This window comes from Neolamprologus multifasciatus, chromosome 3 (genome assembly GCF_963576455.1).
Source record: "Neolamprologus multifasciatus chromosome 3, fNeoMul1.2, whole genome shotgun sequence".
NCBI classification, from domain to species: Eukaryota; Metazoa; Chordata; class Actinopteri; order Cichliformes; family Cichlidae; genus Neolamprologus; species Neolamprologus multifasciatus.
Window position 1 is genome coordinate 43,012,947 of NC_140441.1, and position 20,313 is coordinate 43,033,259.

A 20,313-nucleotide genomic window follows, 5' to 3' on the forward strand; every position below is an offset into this window, starting at 1 on the left:
GGTCGCATGATGTTGTCAAAGCAAAATAATCGATTTTTCAAAATTAGTTATCACCCATGTCTGTGGCCTGCAGTCGTTCGGTTTACATGATTATGTATGCATTGTATATATTTTAACCAAATCCACAGATAATTTAAACAGGACATAATTTAAATCATGTGCCCGTGGCTGTAATTAATAGAACATAGACTGGTGTGTTCAGTACTGCAAGATAAACAAGCAGTGCATAAAAAAATTGCACATCATGAACTATGTACTCAAATCTTTGCTCTGCAAGGCTATTTCCAAGTGTTTCACCTGCCTCGTGCCTTGTTTTATTGACAGATATATGATTACTTAAATTATTTGGATATCTGCTCATTACAATTCCGTGACTATGTTAGTATTTCTCCCGTATAAATTTGGTGTGCAAATGTACTTTTTAATCATCTTACACCAACAGCAGTGTAAAATGTGTTTCCCCCAAGCCCGCTCTTCATTTCAATTAAACAAGCACACCTGTTCAACTTCAGAAGTCAGCTCATCAAATTCTTTTTTAACAAACTGGATATTTTTCAGACCAAGAGAGCTACAGAAACCTGTAATCAGAAGTATTCCGTTTGCAGAACAATATCATTTCTGCAAGCCACTAATAAAGAGCAAGTGTTAGTTTTAGAAGATTACTAATAGGTTCGAGACTTTAGCTTTCAACAAAGCATTGCTACTGTGACTACTTGGAGAAAAAAAGGTCACTGGATAATGATCATATAAATAATAATAATGGATTGCATTTATATAGCACTTTTCGGGACCCCTCAAAGCGCTTTACAATACCACTATTCATTCACACACTGGTGGAGGCAAGCTACAGTTGTAGCCACAGCTGCCCTGGGGCAGACTGACAGAGGCAAGGCTGCAATATCGCGCCATCACAAGTAGGTGGCAGGTGAAGTGTCTTGCCCAAGGACACAACGACCGAGACTGTCCGAGCCAGGGCTTGAACCGGCAACCTTCCGATTACAAGACTAACACCCAACTCTTGAGCCACGATCGCCCCTATAAAAACATAAAATCTATATATATAGATTTTATGTTTTTGTGTAGTGAATTTGCCTCTTACCTGCACTTGGAACACTTTGGGACGAGTGTCAACACTGGAGTCTCTCTAAGTAAAGACTAAAAGGTCTGTTTGCTTTAATACTGCCAAGTTAACCACTTTGGGGAACAGATATTTTATGCAGCGTTTGAAGTTGTGGCACTTTTTCTAAAAACTGCAATACTTCAGTGGGTGTGTAATTTCGCACACTTTATAGTAATTTCACAAATTATCCATACAGCACATTTCCTTACTTTCAAATGGAAATCAGACGGTCATCATATGCAGTGCACTGCAAAGCCCACACTGAATTTTTAAAAATGCAATAGATAAAAACGTGACCTGCATAATGCAGAACACTTTTGTTCTGCTCTTCCATCTTTCAAGATGTACTTTTCTTCCTTTATTTTATGTTTTTTAAGGCACTGCTAAATCATTTCTAATGCTGTGGTCTAATAACACTGAGGATCATTTCCCAGCACTTTGCACACTGTGTCCTCAAACTTCATTAACATTTCTAATGAACAGGGCATACTTATGAGAGTGGTGGCAGGAAGGACTGTGGTGTCCTGGAGATGTCCCCCGCAGTCCAGACAGCAGTCGACTTGAGTAATCAAGTGTGAAGGTTGTGGGGAGCAAACAGCCATTAACCTCCCAAACACAAGCCATCATCACAGTCTGCAGAGTATAGAGGGGAGGGGGTGTGGTGTGTGTGCCTCTATTGGTGTGTAAATGGGAGCAACTGCCAGGGCTGGTGAGCGTTGTATAGAATTGTGTGTCTGCCTTTTATTGCCATTTGATGAATGGACTGGATTGTGCGTGTGTGCGTCTGTTTGCAAATTTGTGAGAGCACAGCACGTGTCTGCAGGGGTAGAGAGCATTTTGCATGTGTGAACAGATGAGTGTCTACAGTAGTACTCTGAGCATGTTTGAAGCCTTGACCTCAGCCTGGTCAACAGTCATTTGTTTGTGCCTTGAGACTTATACATATATGCTTAAGCATCCATTGGCATTTGTTCTGATTTGCAGGCGACTCAGGCCATGTATCCCACTCTGTCAGCCTATCCAGCATGATCTCAGTGCACATTATTCCCATATGGCGATAGAGTATGACTGTGCTTGGCATGCTCAGGCCCATGACCGCCTGTTTGACATGCCAGTGTGTCGGCTGGTGATGCCATGCTGAACCATCCCATCTGCTCCAGGCTATGCTGGCACAAGGGAGGGCTCATTAGAGGGAAACATGAGGAAAAATGCATTGAACCTGTGGTTTGGAAATGCATGGCGTCCAAGACCTCCTGAACTACTCCCCCCAAAAATGCTTCTCAGAGAAACAAGGGAGTGATGGAGAACCAGGGAGTGTTGGTTTTAAGTAGAGAGTAGACGAGCAGAGACAGTGGATGAACCAGTTACACAATAGTTCACTTACAGTTGAAGTTGTTGTGTTGTTTTCCTAATGTCAGTTCATTCTGCAGAATAAGCAAAAATACTTAAAAAATACTGTATTTTTGTAACAAAAAAAAAAGATTTGTTAAAGACAAGTTTAAATACACATCTTTTCAATAATCACAGGATACTGTATGTGAGTTCCAAGTGTTCCTTTCAGAGTTGGATGGAAACTTTAGCAACAATGTGTTAAATACAATCATGGGAAAATGTTTTCATAGCGTCCTTTGTGAAAAAGTACACACTGCTTACCTAAGAATTCAGAAGTTAAATAGGAACCAAGTGCTGCTGATTAATTGCACTTGACTAACTGATCATCACGTGTCCAAATTCATGGGCTGCATCCTTCTGAGGCCGCATTTGTAGACCGATTACGTCACAGCGATGCACCGAAGGCTGTCCAAATTCGTAGACTCCTCCGAATGCAGCTGACAAATGCGTCCTCCTTTTCCCCGAATTTGAAGGATGGGTCGGGTGTGTCCTTCGTGGCCTACCATATCCCAGAATTCATAGCGCGGCCCTGCTGCTACTAAGTTTTTAAATTACTCATACTACCCTTTCTGGGTCACAAAATAAACATTTAACATATTTTCAGGCGAGAAAGTAGCTGTGTAAACATCAAATATCTGCTCGGTTTATCAAGATATCGCATATTTGCAAAAGTGCTTCGACGTTTTGGGAGACGTCTGCTACCCACCAGCTTGATAGCTAGCCGGGAGCTCAAGGGTTACTGATGCGGCTGAGAACGGCACAACTCCCGGCACATCATTTTCAGATCACCGCGGACTTTCGCTACTCGGGTTAAATGTAATATATAAGTCACTTAGACAACCTAAAGATGTTATTGTTGGGCTTTTTTCAGTTTGTTCGTGAGTAAATCGGTTTGGCTGAGGTTAAAGTTATTAGATTAGATTAGATAAAATAAAACTTTATTAATCCCCAGGTGGGTTCCTCCTTGGTTTTTACACAGCTGACTAAACGTCAAATAGAAAACAGATTAAACAGAAGTATGAGACAGTCGAGAATTTACGCCAGTGTCCTGTTATATTTTAGATAGCAAGGAGCAGACGGCCGAGTTTATTAAACTCCACTGAGACAGCGGTGATGCTAATCAGAAGGCTAGACCGTCCAATTTCCCCAGCCGTTTACTTCTAGCCTACCCGACCTTCTGAGGACCCGGCCCACGTAGACCGCGAAGGCTGGGTCCTCAGGAGGATGCAGCCCATGAATTTAGACACGACCAAGATCTCCAAAGAAGCAGAAATCTTTCCAATAAACAGAGCTACATCTCGAACTCTACAGGCCTCATTTTCCATGTTAACGTTGCGTCTCAACAAACCACGAGACTTCTGAACTTCTGTTCTTTGAATAGATGAGGCCAAAGTGCAGACATTTGGTCGTAATGCGTAGCAGCATGTCTGGTGAAAAGCAAATACAGAGTAACAGCACAGACACCTCATTACAACTGTCAAACACATTGGTGGAGGGGTAATGATTTGGGTTTAAAAGAATAGAATAAAAAGGTTCCAGTTTCTCCAAAGTTCAGACCTTAACCCAGCTGAAAAGCTGTGGAGGCCTCTTAAGAGAGCTGTGCATGAATGAATGCCCACAAACCTCAATGAACTGAACCAACATTGTCAAGAATAGTGAGTCAGGATTTCTCTACAATGAAAGAAAGAAACTTACATGCAGAAAATTATCACTTGGAATTATTGCTGCTACAGGTAGTACAAGAAGCTAGTGAAACACGGGTTATATTTAGTTTTTAACAGGACTCTAAATGCTAATTGTAGCTTTGCTGACATAAAACAACTTTGACATTTGCTGTTAAAACTGAATTTGGCTTCAGTACTGATTTGGGGGATCTTCTTGTCTTCTTGTCCTTAGCGGGCGACCAGCGGCGGTGGTCTGCCGCGCAACCCGTAAGCTGCTGTAGGTGCTGCAGGTTCTCTTGCTTGACCAACGATTATCTTCCACGCTTTTCGATCTAAGGCGATGGTTCTTGCCTGCTCGATGTCAAGTTGAAGGGCCTTCAAATTATCCTGGATTTGTTTCATCCATGTCTTCTTTGGTGCATTTCGATGCACCCTCCAATCGGTGGGGCAGGTCAACCAGAGTAGGCCATGGGGGTAGTGGCTCGGGTCCATTTGACAAATGTGGCCAAACCAACGGAGTCGGCGGCGCTGGATTAGGTCGCCGATCGTCGGTTGGCTGCCGCAGCTGGTGAGGATGGTGTCATTTGAATGACGGTCGCGAAGGGAAACGCCGAGAATGCGTCTAAGGCAACGCATTTGGAAAAGCTTGCTCAGGTCGTGTTTGAGCATTGTCCACGTCTCTGCGCCGTAAAGTAGAATGGGCAGGATCAGGGTTCGGTAAAGGCAGATCTTTGTCGCCAATGAGATGTTGTTCTTCTTCTTTGGGGGATAGCTAATATAAGACCAATTACATAGCATTTCATATTATCGTATGTGATATATGCGTATGGTTCACGTGTGAATACATTTATTTGTGTGCAAGTATATATAATGTTAGGCTGTGATTGTGGGTTTTAGAACACAGATGTGCAGTATTTATAGGATTTGTTCATTTGAGTGGGAAGTAGGCTTTCAAACGTTTGAACTTAAGAGGCACCATGCTGAGAGGCTCTGTTTAAAGAAGAATCAATATCAAGTCAAGCAGATTCAGGGGAGCTGCAGTTCAGGGGGATGTTTCAAAAGCAGCGAGTTCGGGAGTTTAGGAGTGTATGGAGATTTCTAGGTAGAAAAGTCATGTTAGGGTAAAGACAACACAGTTTAAGGAAAAGGTTTGTTAGAGAGCCAGACAAGTAAGCAAAAGAGTGAGAGAGAGGGGTGTGTGGGTGGAGGGGAGTGGAGATGGAAGTGGGGGTGGTTCCTCTTCATTACCGACAGTAAGGAGCCATGCCAGGAGCACAGATGGCAAAGGAGAGAGGGGACACGGGGTTGGCACTAAACTGCGAAACACTCACCGCACACATTGGCACACTCAAACCATCATAAAAAATATGTAAATCTAACAAATAAGTCCTCAAAGCTCAATATGTTTTCCAGATAATTGTGATATAAAGTACAGGTGGATAGACACGAACATTCGCGTACATATCGCCTCCTCCTCGCTTAGGACACTTTCCTACACACAAAGTGTCATCGAATTATCCCGCGGCGCTCCTGTGCCACATTCTTGGCCAGAAAAAGAGCAATGCTGACACAGCATCCCTGTCATCATCTTTTGTCCACACACATATTCTGCCTTCTCATTGCCTTCGTTCCCCTCGCCACCGCCAACGCCATAACCCAAGGCCTGAATTAAAATTTTAACAGTACTTCTTTGAAAATGGGTTGGTCTTACTTTCTTTCATTCTCTTTAATGGTCATCCACCCAAGCTTACACACAGAAATCCCAATCATGCAGGTAGCATGAGCGCCGGCCTGTTTTTGTACAGTATGAAAACAGGACAACATGTTTGTGTGTGGGAGATGTAGCTATTGTGCACAGCATGTACCGCTCTCCTCTGCAAGGTTGAACGGAAGCGTAAGCTCTCACCCGCTTCTGCTCACTCCCTCTCTCTCACTCACAAACACTCATACACGCACCTCCCACAAATGTAGGAAAGAAGAAGACCGTGTAGTCTCAGTTCACTGCCTACGGTACACCTAAGAAACACCCACCAGCTTCTCATTGTTACAGCTGTAACTACTTTGGTGCATGAAAATCAATCTTTTAACACTAGCAACAAACCTGTACACATGGCTCTATATAGAGAATGAGACATCACAAGGTGAAACTGATCAAGTATATTGATTGATTGCTATTCCTGCACTGGCTAAAGCAAATATTGGTTTATATTGCACTTTTATATTGTCTGCTTTGCCTTTTTCTTTTTTATTATTCTTAATAAATTGGAAAGCATTGCTGATCAATAGGTGGTGATTACAAGAGCAACACTGGGCTTCATCTGGTTTTTGTTTATTGTTTATTTAATAAGCTCTCGGCTTAATTAAAATTAATTAATTAATTTTCAGTGATAGCTTTTTTGTACTCGTGCTCTATTTTAGTCCAGTTTGGTTTAACAGCTGTAGTGTTACAGCGATGTTCAAGTTTTTGTATAAGAGACTAAAACAAAATAGCAGGTCTGAATTAAATTGGTCTTTGTATAGTTATGCATTTAAATGCTATTCCAAAAAACAACAACAAAAACCTACAAAACAGTTTCTGTTTGTTTATTTGGCTACAGATAATCCATCAGCAATTTGTTCCTACCTGCAAACATCCCCCTTGTGACCTGTGTCCGGGCACTGTAGGCAGCCTTGCAATGGACAGTCCGCCGTGAGGCCCCAGTACCAGCAATATATGTAGGGCATATCTGTGGCCCGCATTGTGGGTCCACATGGATCCCAGTGGGACAGCCCTTAGTATGGGCTCCCCACACTAAGCAGAGAGTAGCAGCATACCCACAGTATAGGTGTGGGGTAGGGGTGTGGACTCCCCTACCCCTATTGTTCAGGGCACACATGTGCAACATGATACATTACTGCCACCAGTTGGATGTAGTGTGCATCAGAACATTAATTGGAACAGAAAAGTAACTTCATCAAGTCAAAGTAACCAGATAGGTGACTTGGCAGATTTTTAAACCCTTCATTCCTGACAATTGCTTGACGATAGTCGAACATGTAAACCACTTCACTATAGAGTAGGGATGGGTATTGATAAGATTTTCACGATTCCGATTCCATTTTCGATTCTGTTTAACGATTCGATTCTTTATCGATTCTTTTTAAAAAAGGAGAACACTAAGGTCTAATAGCTTAGAACTTTGTTTTATATCTTCTCTTTGAACAAGATAGAAATTTAGGAGTAACATGGCCTTACAAACCCAACAGTGAGATCTTAAGAGATCCACAGCCTACAGCTCTTCAATGGGGTGTCACAGGGTCCCCAGAAAAAAAATTGTAAATGTAAAATAATAAAATAAATATTCTTCTGTAGCAATAACAAAGTATAACATAAATTATTCTGTAGCAATTACACAAGAATATCCAGTAATGTCCCTGCCTACAATTAAACACATTCACTTACTGAAAATCATCTGCTGTGGCAAATGGGTGCAAACCTTTGACCACAAACTTAGTCACTGCTCGGTGACATTCGTCTATCCTGGCCTGAAAGGAGACGCTAACGGTAGACTGCAGTGAGAACTGCCAGCATCTGAGCCAGACTCTGTCTCTCTCATCATGGTCACTAAATGCACAGTAATGGCAGGTTTTGTAATAAGGCAGATCGCGCTAACATAATATGCACTGTTAGCTGATTATTTACCTGCCGCATTAACGGGAGAGGACGTGCAAACGTTACCGCTGCTGCTGGGTTGAGATTCACGAGTCCGGAGCGGAATTAAAAACACGACATTCATTTAAGGTCATCGTGTGTTTTGTGAGCAAATGCTTTTGCATATTCGTAGTGTTTCCTCCCTTAAATGAAATATCTACTTTGCAAGTATTGCAAGTTGCCCTGTTGTCATCCGTTCTCGTAAAGTATAACCAAAGTTTTGAGCGTTTGAGCTGCTTGGGCGCCGTGTTTCCTGCCAGGTAAATGACGCTCCGCAACGTGGTGACGTCATTCAGGGCGACTGGAATCGATAAGGGAATCGTTTGCAAAAATGGCAAACAATTCCAAGGAATTTAAACACTGGGAACCGGTTCTCAACAAGAACCGGTTTTCGATACCCATCCCTACTATAGAGTCACTTGCCCTCAAACACACACAAAGGAAAACTCAAATCCTTTCAACCGAGATAGTCGATCATACAAAATGGAATATGTCTTTTGCTTCTTGAGTTCTTTTGCAGTTTATGAACAAGATCCAGTTTCACTTTTATTTCCTTCAGGTTTTCAATCAATCATCTTCTCTCAGCCTTGTATTTCTGTCAGTGTATTAAAAAAATGTTCTATAGTTTCATTTTCTTCAGTAGTCACAGTTACAAACATGCTTGTGCAACAACACAGTGGATAGGTTATCAGTAAGCTGTGTGGGCCTGGCAAACTCAGTTATCCCACGCAGGGCCCATGTAGGTGTTCCTACACAGGGCGGGCAGCAGTTTTGCCCTTTGGAATCCCAGCATGGGTTTTTATTGGCTAACCCATTTCGGCCAAAGTAAAATGTGATGGGGGGCCTTTCAGGGTAAAAGTGCTTCTGGGCCCCCTGGGCTAATTCACAAAGAGGCCAATGGAGCCCCGTCTACGTGTACTATGGGCAACCCACAGTGGGTTAACCACAGAATTCCCTCTTAGGGTCCTAAAAGGGCAAAACTGCTGTGTTTCCCATATGGGTATTCTGTGGTCTACTCAAACTAGACTTGCATATAAAAATCCACGCAAGGAACCCAAAGGGCAAAACTGCTGTGGGCCTTGTGTGGGCACACCCACTTGAGCTCCATGTGGGATAAGTGTGGGTACAATCCCAAATCTTACCCACACTTACCCAAAGATGAAAGGCCTGCACTAGTATCTTTGAAGGGTTGGTGCTTTTTCTGTACATCAGTAACTAAAACCCCCCTTTTTTTTTACCCATAGCTGTGTATAAGGGAGCTTTTCTTTTGTGATTTAAACTTTTTTGATCCTTTCTGTTGTACTTGTTTCACCTTCTCGCTCCCATTTATTTTTAATAAGTTTGTTATTGCTTTTGAGGACTCTTGGAGGCCCCTGTAAAGTTTTAATATTGTTTGGGGTGGCTGTAGCTCAGGTGGCAGAGCAGGTCAGCCACTAATCAGAAGGTCGGTGGTTCAATCCCAGGCTGCCTCTTGGGCAAGATACTAACCCCATGTTTGCCTACTGGTGGTGGTCAGAGGGCCCGGTGGCGCCTGTGTCCGGCAGCCTCGCCTCTGTCGGTGCGCCCCAGGGCAGCTGTGGCTACAATGTAGCTTGCCATCGCCAGTATGTGAGTGTGAATGGGTGAATGACTGAATGTAGTGTAAAGCGCTTTGGGGTCCTTAAGGACTAGAAAAGCGCTATACAAATGCAGGCCATTTACCATTTTTACCATGATATTGTTTTATGCTTGGTTTCTTGTTTTGTATTGATAGAAAGACATTTAATATATCATCCACTTTGCCCAAACCTTCCCTAATAATTTCATTTGCCTAGTGCCTCATTTATACATATCTTTAAAAAAAATCCTTGGTCTCCAAGTTGTAATTTCTTTTTAAAATTTCAAAGCTCTGTAAAGTTCCCCTGTGTATAAAATAGCTATAGGCTGTCAGCCTTTAACTACCTCATAAATCTTCTCTGTTGCTCTGTTGGGGGCAAAATCTGAGTCGTACTCATACCAGCTTTGTATTTTCACCTCCAATTCATATTTTCTTATTCCTGAATTTTTTTGAAAAAGTCAACTTTGTTCACGGACTGTTATTCGTTGAATTAGTGCTTAATTATCAAATTTACTATGTTATCATTGCTTGCTATCACTATTTGGCAATTTTGTTTTTAACATTTAGAGAAATTTTCATTTAAATATGAGAGGAATTGTTTTTTTTCTCCTAGATCTCTTAGATTGGTATGGGGCAGCAAACATGGGTAGCTACTCCTGCTTAATAATGGCCCTTAATGTATTTATTTATGCATTTTTCAAAATTTTTACACATTCACAAACAGTGGGACAGAAGAACACAGACAATAAAGACAAAAAAAATCATAAACAAAAACAGGAACAAACAAACAAACAAACAAACAAACAAACAAAACAAAAAACAGAGCAACAAACCCCACAACAGGGTACACGGCCAGCACTTATTAAGAACAGCAGAGAAGAAAAAAAAGCAACTGGTAAACATGTCAAACAACTCACAATCCAGTGAGTCCAATCCACAAGATCAAATCCAAAGATCGCTAGGAGGAGCCGATAACAATTATGCAATAACAGTTATGGGCAACAGCTCATAACTGTTGTTTTAACTGCTCAGAATAAAAGCAGTTAAAACAACGTGGTCAGGACCCAGGGTGTGAACTGTCCTTCTTAATGTGGTCTATAAAGGGCCCCCATATCATCCTGAACTTCTCCATGGAATCAGACGTAGAGAACCGAATTTCTTCCAGGTATAAACAGGAGACCATTTCCACGAGCCACCTCTTGAAGCAGGGAGGGGAGGCAGATTTCCACTCCCCCAGAATCAGACGTTTGGCAATCACCATACCAAACATGAGGGCCTGTTGAACAGCAAAGGGAAGTGCCAAGGAATCGCTGGAGCAGCCCAGGATCACCATAAGACAGTCAGGATACAATGCTATAGAAACTAAAAATACTAGTCCAAAAGGCTGTAAGCGTTGAACAGGACCAAAAAAGATGGCCAAGAGTACCGTCCACAAGTTTACATTTATCACATTTGGAGGAAACGTTAGGAAAAATCTTGCTCAATTTGGTTTTGGAATAGTGCAGTCTATGGACGACCTTAAATTGAATTAACTGAAGCCGGGCGTTAACAGAGCATAGTTTTATCCGGCTTAACACTTCAGCCCATAAATCATCAGTGATAACCAAACCAGTGTCCCTTGTCCAAGCCTCTTTAATATGGCAAGAGGGGGCTGCCGAAGAAAAAAGGTTAACAAGCCGAGAGCCCTTAGTTCATTTTAAAAGAGGAGGATGTATATCCTTTTTACCTACCTTAAAACTCCATATTCCCTTTCACAGTTCTTTGCATACTTGTGTGTGTGAAAGAGTGTGAACACTGGAGTGTGCTGAGCGCACAATGTGCTTCAACAGATGGGTGCACAAAGGGGGGTTGCCTGAGGTCTATCACCTGTTAGTGAAATGCTAATCGTGAACATAAACAAGTCTTACACTCACACACACACACACATATGTGATTACAGCACCTGTCTGTCTTGCTAAGCAGATTTTTCAATGCCCCTCTTTACCATATGAATTCATGGAGAAGCCAAGCATTACAATTCCCCCTGGTCAGCACTGGTTTCCCTGGCTCTGTTTTCTATGCCACTTTGCATGAAAAATCAATTTCAGTCATTTGGTATCCACGATCTTCTCATTTTCCATTCGCTCCCGACAGCACAAGCCCCTCTGAGTCTTCCTTCCTCTGGCTTCGTCAGTTCACTGACACAGAATCAGCATTTTCCTGTTTTTCCCCCTCAGAGTGGGGCTGCTGAGCCAAGAATGAAACAAATGGCAGTGAGGTTCTTTCTTGAGCTTATTCTAATTAGTTAGATTTACCTTTTTCCCACGAGTGCTTGCAAGTGTGTGCGTTTATGTGAATGCATAAATTTGTGCATGGCTTTGCAGAAGCTCATGACCTCGAAAGTCCAGAGCAGTAGCTAGTCAGGGTTGTGCGTTCTTCCAGGGAATTCAAATCACAGAGCTTAGGCTGGTATTCACCTCTGTATCCCATAGTTAAAGACGGCACATTCTGCCAAGCATCATAAAATGATATGATTCCTGGAGATTTAGTCTTTTGGAGCTCAACCAAGATAGTAGCTCAGGTTGGCCTGGTTGGTTGGTTGAGTGATGAGATAAAAAAAAAAAGTGGTGCCATCAGGGAACAACATTATCCTATAACACATGCATTGCATTTACATTTATTTTGTTATGTGATAGCCGATTGGGGACTTTTCAGTGCTGCACTGATACTGGAACATAAATGTTTTGCTACATTTGATGTGAATCCTGTGGCATTTTAGTTGCTTTTTTTCTTTAATGTGAGTAGATCGGGGTATAAGCTGTCTTGTTAAATCAGACACACCATCACAGTCAGTTGCCCCTAGACAAATTTGACCCTTTAACTCGCAGACGCACCCTGCAGTTGCCCCTGACCCCTGCAATCTCAGCACACTAACTGCATATGCTCGAGCAACCCCGATAAACGGCCTCTGTACGCTTCTCTGTACGACTGCATGACTCATTGCTGCTTTCATAGTCGTCCACTGTTACACCAGCAGCAAACTTACTGCCTGTAGCCCTGTGATGGTGTGCTGTGGCATTGTCATTTTGGCAAGCACATTTGCCCAGCAAATCTCAGACTGGCTTTGCTCCCTCTGGCCAGACTTTGGTGCACTGGTTGACTTAATAATCATGCCAGAAAGCTTGCTTGGTATATTACATAGCCTTTATTATTTGGAGCTAATTCTATGTGACAGCTAGATGTTAACAGGACCACACAAAACTCTGACACTGTGCAAAATGCAAAAGAATCTAAGTGAAACATATATGTTTAATAAAGGGGCTTGGAGTCGTGGTGTCTGTGACAAATATGAACAGGGATAAGAAAAGTCATTAGGCAGGGCGAGAAACTGTCAGATTCTTCTTCTAGCTACACATATTCAGTCTTGGGAAGGTTACTTTTAAAATGTATTCCATTACAGATAACAGGATACATGCCCCAAAATGTACTCTGTAACGTATTCTGTTACGTTACTCAATGAGAGTAACGTATTCTGAATACTTTGGATTACTTAATATATTATCATGCTTTTTACAACTACGTGAATGTACTATTGCTGTGATTTATTACTGTTACTGAAGGTCCGAACCGTAGTAAAGGGACCTCTGGCTAATACGTCGGGTTCCATGTTGGGCTGTAGCCGAAAAATAGCTTTACTTTGTTGTGTGGAGAGGCGTTGAAAGACTGCTGCAACGGAACTTGTTGTTTCGGGGAAAACACGAACACGGTGTACAGTCGAGTCTTAATAGCTTACTTACAACTGGGCTCGTCAGGCTCTCTTCTTGGCTGCAGTGGTTATTATTATATTTACATGCTTCCAGCTCCCGTTTCTGCTCGATGACAACTTGAACTTTTCCTTTTTCTCCCTCCCTCGCTCACAGACACATAACGTGTATGGCAGTCCATTCTCCCTGCAGCACGGACTACACTGCCCATGATGCTACATTCTTCAGAGCTATACCGGTAGCATTCTGCCTATTAGCTTAGCACAACAACAACAAAAAGGCCTCTCTCACCCAGGAAACACAGAGAGAGAGAGCGTCACCCTGTAACCATGGCAACCGTAACGCTGCCGCCTGGAACAACAGAACGTAGCTGTCAAACAAAACCCAAACAGGCCTGACCCGCCACAATATGAAACAGGGAAGTACCGCCGTGTAATCCATTTATTTCAACAAAGTAACTGTATTCTAACATATACGTAACAGCGGTAGATGTATTCCGTTACTCCGCAACACTGCACATATTATCAGTGGTCTAAGAGATATTTGGATCTCTGCTTTTTTTGCAAAGTAAGAGAAAACAAACATTTTTCACGTTTTATTTCTTGATTGTCGTGTTGTCAGCATTGCTCACTGAGTGATTATAAGCTATTCTCTCATAAGTTGTCGTGATCAGAGTTTAGACAAAATAATTAAACAACTGTGCTCAAGTACTTGCTGTTGCCCCAGCAGCCTCGCAGCCTGTATAGAGGCTGATGGCAACAACCTGCAGCCATTGGCTGAGGACCTGTGTTGCATTGATCCGATTGCATTAATCAAGGTTGTTTACAGAGAGAAAACAGCAACCAATGATGGATGGCTGCTGGTAATTATGCAACAGCCCACAAGCATCACACCTCTCACTAATGGTGAGCTGACACAGTCAATGACAGTAGTCCACAATCGTAGTTATTTTTACTCTTTTCAGTGCCTCTGTGCTGCATTTAGAAGGTGTAAAGAAAAGTGGCAGGATGGAACAAAGGAATGGGAGAGATAGAGGCACAAGGAGCTTCTGTTTATATGATCACAGCCCTTTGCCCCGCTGATCAAGACAGAGTAAGAAGGCACAAGTGGCAGAATGAGAATTCATTTCATTTTAATAATTGTCGGCTTCTTCATTAACGAGCCCTCTTCCCCTCCTTGTTTTTTCACCAAGGAGTACTTCTCTCAGAGAGTGGCTACATTACCAGCTTAGTGGCTCATTTAACCCCATACTGCAAGTCCTTAGTGTTGCTGTTTGCCTTGTTACCTGGCCAGTGAAGTAAGGCTTTACTTAATTTCACTGCAAGCAATATCACCACCAACTTCATCACAATCGGTCTGAGGCAGTCAGCGTTCTCCTGTGATCACCTATGGGTTTAGGATCAGGACATTAAATTCTTTCAAGTTTTAGTGAAAACTGAAATGAAATGTTAATTCACTAGCACTTAATGAGGTAACATTTACATATCTAGATATTTACTGTAATTAAACCTGGGATGGTGACATTTTAAGCATTCCCTAGGGCTGTAGCTTTATACTAAAAGGAGTAATACTTTAAGAAGAAAACACAAGTTGACATTTTATTAAAAATTAGTCAAAAAATGTCATTGAACTTGACACTTACTGTAATTGTTTTTTAAAAACATGTTGTTGTTTTTTAGCATTGAATACGTTTGAAAAATTGAAACAGGGTAGTGGGACAAGGAGGGGGAGCAGCAGTGAGCCTTTAGAGCTACAGACAACAATCTATACGTCTCCAACTTCTCAGCAAGGCTAACAGCTCTGGTCACAGTGCTCTTCATTTTGGGGATTCATGCTGTTTGTAGCATAAAATCAGATAATCACCGGTTACAGACTTAATCCGTCTTGCCCACATAGGTATTAAACGACTTTAACTGAAAGCATTTTTATTTTAAAATCAACAAAAGTCAGCAAAACTCGTCTTTAACCTTTGACAGTGGACTTGCATCCCCGCATTATCTGTGCTTTCCCTTCAGTGTTTCCAACTTTGACCATAGAGCCTAACGGGTCCCTGGCTGCACTTTTACCACCTTCTGCCCACAGCTTTTTGTTGCTTGGCTAGCCCGGCCAGAGGAGCATACATTTTTGTCCGCCATTGTTAGAGGTATTATAGCCAAATGACTCTTGCTGTGTGGGTAGCGGTGGACCTGGCTCTCCTGTGGCCTGTAGAAATCAGGGAAAATACATATTACATGGACTCCATTCTGAAGCTGTAGCTGTTCCCATTCATTTTTGTTGTACTTTTCTAACTTTTACTCTCTTACATCAGCCAGCCAGCTCTACTGCAGCTCTGTTGCACTTTTTTTTCCTTAGGTTTTTGTAGGGCTCTTTTTTTTCTGCCTTCGCTGTCATCCATTTTCACATTTTATCTCTGCACTCCTGCATATCTTCGTATCAGCTTTAATTTCTCTGTTTGCAACTTTCCTCCACACTTGCTTTCTTTGCATCTATATAGCAGCCTCTTCCTTTCACATATGAGGGATCAAAGTGTTTCTTTCACATTTTATGTAGCTAAAGAAAAAAAAATAATGAAAAAACAATATAATGAAAAAGGGACAGGGGTAAATGGGAAAACGGTTCTCCAGTGAGCAGTGTGTGTTCTTGCCAAGTGGGGCCATCAATTGATGGTACATTCCTTTTTTTCCTCTAGACTAAATAATTTCACACAGAACTGGGAAAGGGACCGTCATATTTCACCAGGCTGTACTACATCATCCACTCAAGCAGCTGCACACTCCAGCTCCAGCCGGCTAACTAGTCAGAAGCGAGGCAGTGACCCTGGAATTGGTGTGGGACAGCAAATATTAGACTCAAAATAAGCAAATCATCAGTGCTAATGGTGTAAAAAAGCCACAATCTTTTGATGTCATAGTGTCTCTATTGATCTGCCTCAATGGCCCTCAGTCTACTTCAGAGCCACCTAAAAGAATGGATGAGACTGGTGTCTTTTGGCTTTCTACTATTTCAGTGTGTCCTGTTACCACTGAGGTGAAAGTTTCCCATCATTATATTGTTGTTGACAAAAACTCTCTTCCTCCTCTCCAATCATTGATTATAATGATCACCCCAGTCCCACTACAGCTAGACCTTCATTTAGAGTCTGAATCCATGTGATATAAGGATTTTACTTTTTTGGCCACAGCCTTTACACTTATTCATCTGTATTCAGTCCACAAAATTTGGCACTGCTCTTCCACAGAACCTGCTCCTACCTTGACTTTTAGCGAAGAATAAAATCAGCAGATCATTGCTGCATTCATAACAGAATCAAAACCCACACTGTTTTTCTGCTGCCGGTACCTCACGCCAGCAGTTTTTTCTGATGTTGAGGAAATCAAGCTCTGTCATTGGCAGCTTATAAATAGCCTTCTCCCCACTTTGAAAACATTCTTATGTAAATATTTCTCTATAGAGCATCTTAGCAAAACCATATGCCATTCCACAAAACTGTGTATCCTTTAGTGGTAGAGCTGAGGAGATGAGAATTGGGAGTAGAGAAATGGAAAGAGAGAATTAAGGAGGAGAATGGTGGAGGGAGGTTTTAGGAGTGAGCAGTTAAACCACCTGGTCTCCTCCACTTATACAGCACATCGAGATGCTTTGTGAAAGCAGGACATGCCTTCATATAATATCTGCAACTCAGCGTGTGTCGGGCTAGATATTCAGTTCCTTTCATGCCTAGCATAGTGAGAAAATCAATAGCACGAATGTGTTTTGCAAACATGCAGGTTTTCTCTACCAACCCTGTCACCTACAGTGTGTGACCTGTGTGTGTGTGTGTGTGTTGGGGGGGGTGGCTGGGAGGTGGAGGTGGAAGGAAGGTGTTTGGGGTGGGGGTTGGTAGGCGCACACATCATTCCTGCTGTGCTGTTTTGTGATTTTAACTCCCCCTACAACAGGCAAAGGACCCGAGACACTGTTCGCGGGGCAGAAGCTGAACGATAACGAGTGGCACATGGTGAAGGTGGTGCGGAGAGGCAAGAACCTACAGCTGTCTGTGGATAACGTCACAGTGGAAGGTTAGTTGTGATTAGGACACTGAGGATTCATTTGGTGTGAGATGCTGTAAATGAGCGTGGTGCTGCATTCTCAAATGTTCTGCTGATAATGTATGTACAACAGGCTCAGAGCAGCTGTTTTGCTAGTTGTCATTAAAACATCTGATTTGAGGCATAAAGGTGACAAATTAGAGTTAAAATGAATGAGACATTTTTATTGTTGAACTCATATTTAGAGATAATGGCAATTCAGCTGACAAGCGTTTATTTGCAAATAATGCTAAATTTAAGATGTTTGTACCCAATTCCCAATCTCCATGACAACCTTCCAAGCATCCCGCAGTGACTTACGCTATATCTAATTTTTAAAGCCTTTAAATGCCAGGTACCTTAGCTGCAAAGCCTGGCAAAGCCATAAAAATGTATAAAAAGCAAAAGGATACATACATATTTGAGGCTGAATACAGACAGAGCTTTTTTGGGGATTTCTATTTTACTTACCACGAGTGAGCAAGCCAATGAACAAAGTTCAAAGAAATTGGTTCTGCCTGTATCCAAGAGAAGGATAAAAGGTCAAATACAAGGTGGAATCAGAGGCACACATAACATTGTGGCCTCAGGCGAAAGGATGGGAGGGCAAAGGCTGAGCAAAAAGGTGAGTTTGAGGGTGTGTGGTAGATGAAAAGGGGAAAAAAAAGAGTGGGCATGTCGAGACCATTAGCGAAAAATCAACCCTGTGAAGACTGACATTATTAACAAACTAGTGCCTGGGAAAGAAAAAAGGAAATGATGCCAAGCGATGCCTTGCGGGCTCTTCCGGGTTTTAGTAGGGAAAGGATTTCAATCGGCAGTTTACCAAGACCATTACTCCTTATCTGTCCTGAAACACAACTGTATTGTTTAGCGTAGATCAGCAATATAACTGATTACTATAGTGTAAAGATAATAATAATACTTATAAAATAAATTAATAAAGGCTAATAATAATGGAATGTAGTACCATCTGCTAATGTTTTTTTTCTTTGTTATCTTTGTTATCCACAATCTTTAGGCCAGATGACTGGTGCCCACACACATCTTGAGTTCCACAACATTGAGACGGGCATCATGACTGAGCGCCGCTTCATATCCGTGGTCCCTTCAAACTTCATTGGCCATCTGCAGGGCCTGACCTTCAATAGTGTGCCATATCTAGACCAGTGTAAAAACGGGGACATCTCCTACTGCGAGCTGAATGCCCGCTTTGGCATGCGCCACATCATTGCGGATCCGGTGACATTTCGAACAAAAGGCAGCTACTTAGCATTAGCGACGTTACAAGCATATGCCTCCATGCACCTGTTCTTTCAGTTTAAAACCACCACGCCTGATGGCCTGATGCTCTTCAACTCCGGAGATGGGAGCGACTTTATAGTTGTGGAACTGGTAAAGGGGTGAGTTTTACTTGGGTTTTTCTTAATTGTCTAAATCATTTTATGTTTTTTTCATTATTGTATGCTATGCCTAAAAAAGATGATGTTGCTTTTCCCCTGCGCTCTGCAGATTTCTGTCCCTTCTTGCCCTTGTTTTTACATAAGCACATATATTTTCCCCACAGATCAGTGAGTCATTTAATGCTGCTTTGAATCAGAGTGGGCTCGGTGTAACTTAGTTTAGAGTATGTTTGCGAGTAATCATAATCAGTCATCTTAAAAGCTCAGCTGAAAGCTTCGCATCCTGTAGCTTGTTAGTGGTTGGTCAACAGGAAGTAGAGATATCTGGTTTTTCTCAGGTTGTTTTTTTTCTACAAAGACTTGACAAAGCCATCACAACCCCAAAATAAAGTGGTTGGACTTGTGAATCACATCAACCTAAAAGCTGCTTATAATTAGGGTCTCCAAAAGAGGCTTTTGGTAGTGTTTGTCTCTTCCCTTGTGCTCTGAATTCGGCATCGTTATGACACAAAAGCCTGAGCTGCTTCTACCCTGAAAAGACAAGAGGCTACATAAAGGAATTGGACTCAAGGTAGAAAAAAAAATCACAAACCTTGAATGAAACAAGCACAATAGCTTTAACCCACAACACAAAAGACAGCCATATTTGTGTGAAGGAGGGAACTGTGCCACCGCATCTGCCTGTGGCCAAGCACAGAGTTTTAGACAAAGTAGGTATCTATATTTACATGTTTAACCAGCCAGAAAAAACTCCAAAACAAATCAGAGTTTCCAAGTACAGTTACATAAACGGTTGCTATTTTCCCCAAAAAAATGTTCTTACAGCATCTTGGAGAAAATTTAGGAAAAAAGTCATCCAGATTTGATATAAAATTCAATTTTCCTGAAACAAATGAGTTTGTTTAAGTCGTGCACCGCTGTTGAGTTACAAGAGTTAGGAACACAATCCTAATTCTGACGTCTTTCTTCAAAGGTACATCCATTACGTCTTTGATCTCGGCAATGGCCCGTCGCTGATGAAGGGCAACTCAGACAAACCACTCAACGACAACCAGTGGCACAATGTGGTGGTGTCCCGGGATGCCAACAATGTACACACACTCAAGATTGACTCACGCACCGTTACTCAGCACTCCAATGGAGCACGCAACCTGGACCTCAAAGGTAACAGCAGCACTGTAAAATCTTCCAGAAAACATTGGCGCTTGCAGGAAATAACTATCCCAGTGTCATCCTTGGCCTGTCCCTTTAGTGTTGTTGGAGGATGGCCATAAACACATGCCAGCTCAAATCCATCTAAATTATAACCACTCTGAGCATCCCAGTGGCTTTTCGAATAGGACTTCTGCATATTCATTGGTTATCTTGAGGATTCCTTTGTTTTTGTGGGCATGTAGCACAGTTCTGGTTTGATATTCACACATATTGCACAAAAATGGCTCCAAAATCCACTTTGGTTGTGTTACCAGGTGCGTTTGTTTTTTGTTTCTTTGTCCGGGCATATGTGATTAACGGAGAAAAATAAATATGCTGGCCAAACAAGAGTGGACAGTGGTTGCAATAAAAAGGCTGTTTGCTTTAAAAGGTGATCCTCCTTGTTCAGCATGTGGAGGGCAATAACACCAACATCTTTCAC

The 20,313-nt window shown here is 42.1% G+C and overlaps 1 protein-coding gene across 1 annotated transcript in view; it reads left to right on the top strand.

Moving 5' to 3' along the window:
* The window catches only part of nrxn2b (neurexin 2b), a 728,828-nt gene that overhangs the window by 370,562 nt on the left and 337,953 nt on the right, over positions 1-20,313 (top strand). Inside the window, 3 exon segments of the mRNA XM_085143691.1 lie at positions 17,146-17,265; positions 18,296-18,677; positions 19,651-19,841. Coding sequence (XP_084999817.1) covers positions 17,146-17,265; positions 18,296-18,677; positions 19,651-19,841 — 693 coding nt within the window.